Source organism: Opisthocomus hoazin, chromosome 31 (assembly GCF_030867145.1).
Source record: "Opisthocomus hoazin isolate bOpiHoa1 chromosome 31, bOpiHoa1.hap1, whole genome shotgun sequence".
NCBI classification, from domain to species: domain Eukaryota; kingdom Metazoa; phylum Chordata; class Aves; order Opisthocomiformes; family Opisthocomidae; genus Opisthocomus; species Opisthocomus hoazin.
The window spans coordinates 4007685-4018664 of record NC_134444.1 but is presented as its reverse complement, the minus strand read 5'-3'; the positions used below and the strand labels follow the sequence as shown (position 1 = coordinate 4018664).

Below are 10980 nucleotides of genomic sequence, written 5' to 3'. Positions count from 1 at the left end.
GTTGGCCTCGGCCCATCGATCCAGCCTGTCCAGATCGTTCTGCAGAGCCTTCCAACCCTCAAGCAGATCGACACTCCTGCCCGATTTGGTGTCATCTGCAAACTTACTGAGGGAGCACTCAGTCCCCTCATCCAGATCATTGATAAAGATGTGAAACAAGACTAGACACAAAACTGAGCCCTGGGGAGCTTCATTCGTGACCGGCCACCAGCTGTATTTAACTCCATTCACCACCATCTCTGTGCTTGGCCATTCAGCCAGTTCTTTACCCAGAGAAGAGTACACCCATCTAAATCATGGGCAGCTAGTTTCTCCAGGACGATGTGGTGGGGAACAGTGTCAAAGGCGTTACTGAAGTCCAGGTAGACAAAATCCACAGCCTTTCCCCTCTCCACTTATCAGGTCACCTAGTAATAGCAAGGATATCAAGTTGGTTAAGCAGGACCTGCCTGTCATGAATGCACGCTGGCTGGGCCTGCTCCCTTGCCTGTCCTGCATATGCCCGGTGAGTGCACTCTGGATGAATCACTCTATAATCTTCCCCGTCACTGAGGTCAGGCTGACAGGCCTGTAATTGCCAGGATCCTCCTTCCGGCCCTTCTTGTAGATGGGGGTTACATCGGCAACCCTCCAGTCATCTGGGACCTCCCCTGTTTAGCCAGGACTGCTGATAGATGGTTGAGAGTGCCTTGGCCAGCTCCTCCAACAGCTCCCTCTGCACTCATGGGTGGATCCCATCCGGCCCCGTAGACTTGTAAGTGTCCAGGTGGCATAGCAGGTCGTTAACTCCTTCCTCCTGGATTATGAAGGGTTTGTTCCATTCTCCTTCCCTATCTTCCAGCACTGGGGGCTGACTACCCTGGGAATAACCAATGTGACTGTTAAAGACTGAGGCAAAGAAGGCATTAAGTACCTCAGCCTTTTCCACATCCTTGTTGGCAATATTGCCTCTCACATCCAATAAGGGGTGGAGTCTCTCCTTGGCCCTCATTTTGTTGTTGATGTATTTGCAAAAACACATTTCATTGTCCCTTACAACAGTGGCCAGCCTGAGTTCTAGCTGGGCTTTTGCCTTTCTAATTTCCCCTCTGCACAACTTAACGAGACTCCTGTACTCCTGTTGAGTCGCCAGCCCTTGCTTCCATAGGTGGTAGATTATTCTTTTGGTTTTTTTTTGAGTCACAGCAAGAGCTCCCTGTTCATCCAGGCCTGTCATCTTCCCCAGTGGTTCGTCTTGCGGCACATGGGGACTGCTTGCTCCTGTGCCTTTAAGACTTCCTCCTTGAAGAATGTCCGGACTGCCTGGACCCCTTTGCCCTTCAGCACTCTCTCCCAAGGGACCCTCTCAACCAGCACCCTGAACAGGCCAAAGTCTGCCTTCCAAACGTCCATGGTGGTGGCTTTGCTGACCCCCCTCTTAACTTCACCTCGAACCGAGAACTATCATTTCATGGTCGCTAAGCCCAAGACAGCCTCCAACCACCACGTCTCCCACCAGTTCTTCTCTGTTAGTAAACAGCAGGTCAAATGAGGCACCTCCCCTGGTAGGCTCACTTAACATCTGTCAGGAAGCTACCTTACACACATTTCAGGAACCGCCTAGACTGTGCTGTGTTGTATTTCCAGCAGATGTCCGGTAAGTTCAAGTCCCCCACAAGAACAAGGGCTAGCAACTGTGAGACTTCTGCCAGCCTCTTGCAGAAAATTTCATCTGCCTCTTCATCTTGGTTGGGTGGTCTATAACAGACCTCCAGCAGGATGTCTGCCTTGTTGGCTTTCCCCTTCATCTTTACCCTTAAGCATTCAACCTTGTCATCACAATCGTCAAGCCCTATACAATCAAAGCAGTCCCTAACATACTGAGCCACCCCACTGCTTCTCATTCCTCGCCTATCCCTTCTGAAGAGCTTATAGCCATCCGTCGCAGCACTCCAGTCATGGGAGTCATCCCACCATGTTTCTGTGATGGTGACCTAGTCTTAGCTGTACTGCTGTACAATGGCTTTCAGCTCCTGCTGTTAATGCCCATGCTGCATGCATTGGTGTAGATGCAGTTGAGCTGGGCTGGCGATCTCATCCCCAATCCCGGCATGCCACGCCTGGGCTCATCCCTAGTGTGCCTGGTAATATCCTCTATCCCCTTCGCACCTAGATTATAGCCCTCTTGATGAGCCCAGCCAGCTCATGGGTAAGAATCCTTTTCCTCCACTGCAACAGCTGGACTCTGTCTGTCACCAGCAGACCGGATGCTGTTTAACCCTCCCAAGATCAAAGAAGCCAGAATTCCACTGACAGCACCAGTCCCTGAGCCACCTGTTAACCCCATGCACCAGTACAGGCTTGGAGTGGACCTGCCGGAGAGCAGCTCTGTGGAGAGGGACCTGGGTGTCCTGGTGGACGACAGGTTGACCATGAGCCAGCAGTGTGCCCTGGCTGTCAAGAAGGTCAATGGCATTCTGGGGTGCATTAGGAGGAGTGTGGCCAGCAGGTCGAGGGAGGTTCTCCTTCCCCTCTACACTGCCCTGGTGAGGCCTCATCTGGAGTACTGGGTCCAGTTCTGGGCTCCCCAGTTCAAGAAAGATGAAGAGCTGCTGGAGAGAGTCCAGCGGAGGGCTACGAGGATGATGAGGGCACTGGATCTTCTCTCCTACGAGGAGAGGCTGAGGGAGCTGGGGTTGTTCAGCGTGGAGAAGAGAAGGCTGCGAGGGGACCTAATAAATGCTTATAAATACCTGAAGGGTGGGTGTCAGGAGGATGGGGCCAAGCTCTTTTCAGTAGGGCCCAGCAACAGGACAAGGGGCTATGGGCACAAACTGAAGCACAGGAAGTTCCGTCTGAACATGAGGAAGAATTTCTTCCCTCTGAGGTTGACGGAGCACTGGACAGGCTGCCCAGGGAGGTTGTGGAGTCTCCTTCTCTGGAGATATTGAAGACCCACCTGGACAAGGTCCTCTACAACCTACTGTATGTGACCCTGCTTCGGCAGGAGGGTTGGACTAGATGACCCACAGAGGTCCCTTCCAACCCCTACCATTCTGTGATTCCTGTCCCTTTCAGTGCCGTTCCCTGCCACTGAGGGAACTGAGGAAAACACCACCTGCGCCCCTAATCTTTCAACAAGTTTCCCCAGTGCCCTGAAGTGCGTTTTGATGGCCTTGGGACTTCCCTCTGTAATCTCATCACTGCCAGCCTGTATTACATTCAACAGCAGGTAATAATCAGAGGGCCCCACCAGAGCAGGGAGCTTCCTAGCAACATCCCTAATCCAGGCCCCAGGGAGGCAGCAGACTTCCCTGTGGGATGGGTCTGGTCAGCACATCGGGCCCTCTGTTCCCCGCAGAAGGGAATGGCCTATTGCAGTTACCCTCCTTTTCTTCTTAACAGGGGCAGTCATAGTACGTGGGGCTGACCGACTCATCCTAGGCAACGCCCTGGATGGACCTTCACCCACATGCTGGTTTGCCTGGCCACTGAGAGAAATGACTGGTGGAAAGGGGGGGAGAGGCACCAACAAGGACAATGGGACACAGGGAAAAGATGGCCTATGATTCGAAGATCCGGTAGGAAAAAATAACTAACAGTACAATGTATACTGTTAAGCAGAGATTCTTTATTCCGGCGCTGGGCACACAGGGGATTTCTCCTCCAAACGTGTGCACCAGACACCCTGTTGCTTCAGGTTAAATACAATCACACATGTAAATATTCATTATATTTCTAGGAACTAATTAGCATACGTAAATATCTCTCACGCACGTCTGTTAGCATCTTTGGGTGGTCTACGGACGTCCCAAGATGAAGGTCCATCGTTTTCATCACGCTGTTCACTGATAGACATTTGTTTCTGTGCAAACTCAGTTCCAGGGTCACGTATTTCATGTCCTTCAGGTTGTTTTGCTCCGTTGTTGTTTCTCTCTTGGTGCCTCCTTATCTCTGGAGCTTGGCGCATTTGCCCTCCCAAGGCCGAGCTGTCTGGAGTCCCAATTATTTGCTGAGAACCAAGAGCACTTTTGTTTCACTTAATTATTTTGTCTAACGACTAAGTGATAGATTGTGCCCATGTCCTTGCACTACATTCCTTAATGAGAAAACAGGGATTAGTGTTACAGTTACATCATTAGATCACTATGCATGCAGAAATACAAGTTACAGTACTAAAGATTACTAAAAACTATAAAATATTAAGGCTTTTTGTTATAGTTTCACATTTCTTACAATCCCCTCTACCACCTATGCAGTGTCTGAAATAAATTATTTTACCATTCCTACATATTCAGACTTCAAAAGGAGATGCTGTGGACTAGAGAAGGCTGATATCTCTTGTTCTGTAAGCAGAAATATAAAGAAAACTGGAAATAAACACGAATTTATTGTTCCTTATTATTTACATCTTCTCTGCTTGGCAGCTCGCCTGAAATTTCTCTAATTAGCCAGTGAAGACATAAAAAATTAAGGAAAATTTTTCATGGAGCCATGGCTTGCTAGGGTGTTTTGCATGTTAGTGAGCCCTCTGGTGCCCAGTTCCTGACCTGCAGATATAAGCTCTAAAGTAGTGGGAAGAAGAAGGAAACACAGAGTCTCTGAGGGTGTTGGGGCCCCACTGAGGGCCAGCACTGACAAAGCCATGAAGGGAATGACCAGTCAAGGTGTATGTCCCTGGGGGCTGCTGAAGCAAAACATTGGAGGAGTCACTGATTGCAGGTGGCCAAGACAATGTGTCGGTGGCTCTGATGCCTCGTAAGCCCTTGGTGTTTATTCGTTACAAGAATGGCCAAGCCCTAACCCCCAGGGGCTGCTAAAGGAGGTCCTTTACCTCACTTGTTCCTCAGGGGAATACCTAGGGCTACTGTGAGTGGGGCTGGGTGACAGGGGGAGATGTGGGGGGGTGTTAGGTGCCAGACGCTTTTGCTTCACTCACAAGGCTGTGGTTTTCTTGGCAAGTGGCAATGCCTGAGTGTTCCCCCAAACCCATCTGGCTTCTTTCCTAGTAAAGGCTAATGGTCCTCAATCCTCTAAGATGTCCCAGTCCCAAACTTGCTTACATCCTCAGTTTGGCTCCATATTCCGTGCACTGCACTGCACGTCCTCATTCTCCGGCTGCCCTAAAAACAAAACTCAGTCTCTTCCACATCAGGATGAACAGTCCATGCTCATACAGGTCATTTTCTTGTCTTTAACACACACACACACACACTGCTACACAGACACTGCTCCCTCCCTGCACTCTCACATGTCCCGGAAAACCTTCCCAGTTTCCCTGCAGTAATGGGCCACTGCTCTGGGGGGTTCGTGTGTTTTCCAGACTCGTGTATGTTTCCTGAAATGCAGGCAAATGTGGAGAGCAAAAGCAGAGAAAGAGAGGAAGGTCAGCTCGTGGGGCATGATGAGCACTGTCCAGCAAACCCTCAGACAACTGGCATTCCCCATCTGCAAAACTGGCACATGATGGAAACTTCTCTGTCATCCCTGCTTCATGCAGAGGCTTTCAGCTACATTTCCAGGACACACCTACTCCACCACCAGCCATCAACTGCTTTCCATTTCTGGGCTCAGGAATGGGTGTAAGGATTTGCTAAAGGCCTCAATCCAACACCTTGCTTGTTGCTGACTTCCCTCCACCCTCTCTGGAATCCCTACACTCTACCAGTCACTGCCTAGTCACCAACTACAAAGTTCAGAAGCTCTCAAGGCTTTCCATCTCATCCTCAGGGGATGGCCATGTTTCTCCATTCACTGTTCATGTGACCTAAAACCCCAGCTGAGGAAGCATAACTCGGGGAGAGGACAATCTCTATAAGGCACCTCTGTGCTTTTTGAGATCTAAGAGCTTGTACAAGGCCCCTGGAACTGTTCATCTGATGCCCAGAGCTATATTTTTGATGATAGGTCTGCAGCGGGCAGGGAATGAGACAGAGCTGCTACCAGGAAGGAGGAGGGAGGGGAGATTTGGTGCACCGAGTGTGGCTGGGGTGGAGATAATTTTCTTCACAGCAGCTGATATGGTTACATGTTTCAGATTTGTGACCAAAACAGTGTTAATAACACAACAATGTTTCAGCTGTGGCTGAACTGTGCTTGCGCAGGGCCAAGGCCATCTCTGTTTCTACGCTGCCCCACCAGCGAGCAGGCTGGGGGAAGGCAAGAAGTTGGGAGGGGACAAAGCCAGGGCAGCCGATCTCAGCTGACCGAAGGGATGTTCCATACCACATGACATTGTGTTCTGCAACAAAGGTGAGGGGAAAGAAGGAGCAAGGAAGAATATTCATAGTTATGATGTCATTTGTCCTCTAAAGTAGCCATTAGGCATGATGGAGCCCTGCTTTCCGCACAGTGGCTGAACACCTGCCTAAGGATGGGAATTAGTGAATGAAGTCCTTATTTTGCTTTGATTCTATGTGCAACTTTTGCTTTATCTATTAAATTCTTTATCTCAACCCACAAGTTTTTCTGACTTTTGCTACTCTTATCCTCTCCCCCATCCTGCTGCAGTGCAACGCTGTCAGTAAGCAGCTTGGTGGTACGTTATTGCCTCTCAGGGCAACCCTCAACAAATAAGCTACTCTCAAGAAGCAAATGGATTAAGAGAAGAGAGATCTAAAAAGCAAGAGAAACTGAATTTTGAGTGGCAAAACTGTGAGCTGTGAAAACACCTGGTTATTAATGCAGGCTCTTCTTCTGCACTGCTAAGCTCAAGAAGGTGAGTGGCAGAGAGGGGCTCTGAAAGCATATTATCTGAAAAGAAAGTGAGAAAAAATTAAAAGGCACAGTGTCTTCAAACATCGTAACTGTTGCAAAAGCACAACATATTCAGCGACATCGTCAAAATCTCAAATTAGAAAGAAGAAATGAATTAAAAGAAACTGTTCAGACTTAAGCAGCAGAGGAATGTAACTTTGAGTGGTCTTAAGAGAAGTGTTCCCATCTCTCCCAGAAAACTTTTGCAAAAGTACTCCAAAGATATAATAATCCTGCTTGAAGAGCATCAAGTAGATCTACTGAGACAATTATCAACTTCATTCATGTGCTCTGGTGGGTGCTCATCCTAATCATCAGCTAAATCGAACCTAATGGTAATCTGACTTTATCTCAAACCCTACACTGACCATTAACTAAATGTAGCCCTACCCCAACCCTAACCATAATCCTTAACTCTAACCGTAAGCCTTACTCAAACCTTAACATAACCTGAAAGGAACACTGACCCCAACCTTAAGTGCATCCCTAAACCAACCATAACCCTAACTCCAGCTCAGACGTGAACCTGAACTCTTATCTAACATTATCCTAAACCATTTTGCAAGGCTAACATCATCTGTGTAACAACATTTGTGAGAAAATATCAGGCAAAGATTACTATGATAACAGCATCAGGAAAAAAAATTTGAGTTTAGGGGTAGCACAGCTGGGATGAAGAGAGGAAATCCCCCTGCAGCACCTGGATGTGTCTGTCCACGGTTGCTCCAAGCCATAGCACTGGCTCTTCGTAGCCTCTGTGACTCTTGTGTCTTTTGGTCCTTGTGGGAGATTAACATCTTGTGTTGATCCCAACTTTGCTAGTTTACACAAACGGACACACTGGAGACTGCTGAGTTATGTGTCAGGTTTCAGAGCAAGAAATCAGGGAGGGCATTAACCTCACACAATGGCAGAAGACACTTTCCTCTGGAAGGGGTTATTTGTGCTAATGGCTAAAAACCACCCCAAGCCACCGTGGTCAGACTCATTGAACCATTTCTCAGGCTCTGGGGCCAAATTATTCTGTAGAAATACAGAGATCTACTGTGTAGTGACATCACACCGTCCTTTCTTTCTTGCCATGTGTAAGTCTCAAAGACAGGCTTTGTCTACAGGCCATTTCTGGAGATAAACCAAAGTGCAGACAGCACATTGGGAGTTCAGCCTCTCAGAGAAACCTCCATCTCGGGGCTTGCATGGTGCACACGCAAAAGATGGTTAAGCTCCCGAAACATGCTTCTCTCCATTTTGTTGCTGAGCATGATGCTATCTGTCATGAAGTATCTCTTTGGTTAGTTGGGGTCATCCACCTGGTGGTGTCCCCTCAATACTTCTAGCACAGCTCCCAGTCTGTTTTGGTCACAAATTAAAAACACAGCACCATATGAGCTGCTATGAAGAAAATTAGCTCCATCCCAGCCAGATGCAATATATGATGTTTACAGCTGGACTAGATGATCTTAAGGGTCTTTTCCAAACTAAAGGATTCTGTGATGCTGTGATCTTCAAGGACTGGCTCTCCTCAACGACACGGGAACAATCCATCGTGACATTCAGAAAATCATACTTTACAACAGTCCCCCCCACATGGATTTAAGGAAGAAATTCTTTACTGTGAGGGTGGTGAGACACTGGAACAGGTTGCCCAGAGAAGTTGTGGATTCTCCACACCGGAAGTGTTCAAGGTCGTGTTGGACTGAGCAGCCTGATCTAGTGAATAATGTCCTAGCCCATGGCAAGACGGTCGTAACCACACAATTTTTAAAGGTCCCTTGCACGTAAATCATCTGAGGATTGTATGATTCTACGGTCTCTCTTGGAGAAGCATCAGAACATTGCCTCAGAGTCCAGAAATGGAGTTGGGGGAACCAAAGCTCTGTTGGAGTTTAAACCCTGGAGCTACATGAAGGAAAACCAGAAGGGCCATAGCTTGTCAATGAAAATGGCAGCTAAGGAAAATGTGAAGATGTGGAGGGAGAACAAAGCACATGAGCTCCCGAATGACAATGGCGTATTGGTATTAGTTTGGTAGTGCAGTGAAAGGGAACCTTCACTACTGGCAGACTTGCTGGCTTCCCCTTTCAAATACCTGCTGCTGAGGATGAGGACTTCCATCCCATGAACACACGCTGTGAGGAAGATGCCGCATGATGGTCCATGGAAAGTATTCACAAGTTGCACCAAATACTTTCGCTTATCATCTCCTCTGCAAAAGAAAACTTTAACAATTCTGCAGTTCATACATGTAATACCACCAAGGTATTTACTGTCAAGGGAGAAGCAAACCCATCACATTTTCAGCATTAACTTCAAACTAAGAGTATTTTTCCCCAGATACTTCAAGCTTTCTTCCCCTTGTCACTCCTCAAGCAGTTTCAATACCATGTACGTCTGAAGATGCAGCTGGGATCCAGAGCTTTACTATCGAACAGAGCTAGAATTCTCTTCCGCCCAGTGTTCCAAATCCAGTCTGGGCCCTGGTGCAGGCTAAGGTTTTGCTGAGGGCTTTCCTCAGGGCTTCCCTGACCTCTCTGTTCCTCAGGCTGTAAATGAGGGGGTGACCAGGGGTGTGAGCACAGTGTAGAAAAACGAAAAGACTTTGTTCAGCTGCCTCAATGGAGCTGTTCTGAGTGGCACGTAGACAATGATGAGAGTGCCATAGCAAACAGTCATGACAGTGAGGTGAGAGGAGCAGGTGGAGAAGGCCTTCTGCCTGCCCATGCTGGATGGGATCCTTAGGATGGCACCTATGATGCACACGTAGGAGGCCAGCGTGATGATTATATCTAGGATAAATAAGAAGAAAGTTATGAGTTTGACCACCATGATGTCACTGCAGCAGAGCTCCAGCAGTGGGGTGAAGTCACAGAAGAAGTGGTCAATCACCTGGGGGCCACAGAACTGCAACTGTGATAAGAGGAATGTGACTACAGCAGATACTAGTGACCCCACCAGGCAGGACACATCTGACATCCCAAGACACACTTTCCAGGTCATGAGGCTTACACAGAGCAGGGGCTGGCATATGGCCAAGTACCGATCGTAGGACATGGCTGCCAGCAGGTAACACTCAGTAGCTGCAAAAGAACCAAAGAAGTAGAGCTGAGCCATATAGTCGTGAGCAGAGATGGTCCTGTCCCCAGTCAGGAAGCTGGCCAGCAGCCGGGGCAGGATGGTGGAGCTGTAGCAGGTCTCCAAAAAAGACAGACTGCCCAGGAAGAAGTACATGGGGGTGTGCAGATGCTGGTCTGCCACCACCAGCACCATGATGAGGAAGTTGCCAACCACAGTCACGGAGTAAATCATGACTGTGAGGAGGAGAAGTAGTGTCTGGAGTTCAGGGACATTTCCCAGTCCCAGCAGCAGGACCTCCCTTGGTGATGTCTGATTGTCTCGTTGCCCTTCCCCCATACAGCGTTTTGTGTCTGTCTTTTCCTGCTTGTCAGGAAGGGTCCCTGTGCAAAGGGATATTTCTGTGTTTAATTTAGGAAGAGTTGTGGTGGACTTTATTGCTTAATAAAAGAAGCAACAAACAGCAAAATATTTTCCTTTCTTCACATTCTGGTTTTGCCCTTGCACACGCCATAAGGAGAAATGCAGATTCTTCCAGAGGGCAAACCTGCTCACCCCAAAGTGCCTTTTAAGCATGGTGGGTACTTGCCACACAGAGCTGCCTCTTCCTCACTTTTCCATAGAAAAAACCACACGTTTACTTACGGTGAGACAATCTGCTTCCCTGTGAACACAGGTTTTCCCAGTACTACCCAGAATAGCTCTGGAGGACATAGGTCTTCTGCTCTTTGAGAAGGGAAAGATGTGTGAGGGAAAACAATGACCGTCATCTGTAACAAGCCATTTCTGCAAAAAATGTTAAGGCAGATATGCCTTCTACAAAAAGGAGCAGACTGGGGAGTTGCAAGATGAGTGGGCTCAGATCTTTGCAACAGTTGGTTTAGGAAAGGATTCCTCACCCTGTCCCACCCCAGCCCTTTACAAGCCCGAAACAGTTCCCTCCATTGGCCACAAGCAGGTAAACAGTTCTTGCCTTAGGTGAACATGGGGTTGTGCAGTGGGACAAGCACAAAGGATGTTTTAACCTACCTTGTGCGTCAAACTGCAGAGATAGAAAAACCAAAGAGAAGGAAGGAAAAAGAGGGGAGCTGTGATTCAGGCAGGCAGTGTGAAGGAGACCTTGTGCATGGAAGAACAGAAAGGGACTCCACATCTTTCCCTCCTCAGCAGCAG

At 48.3% G+C, this 10980-nt stretch overlaps 1 protein-coding gene across 1 annotated transcript; it reads right to left on the bottom strand.

Moving 5' to 3' along the window:
• Nucleotides 1–9273: 9273 nt before the first annotated feature.
• LOC142365088 (olfactory receptor 5AP2-like) lies at nucleotides 9274–10146 on the bottom strand. Its single transcript, XM_075445532.1, has one exon. The coding sequence runs from the start codon at nucleotides 10144–10146 to the stop codon at nucleotides 9274–9276; it is 873 nt and encodes a 290-aa protein (XP_075301647.1).
• Nucleotides 10147–10980: the final 834 nt, after the last annotated feature.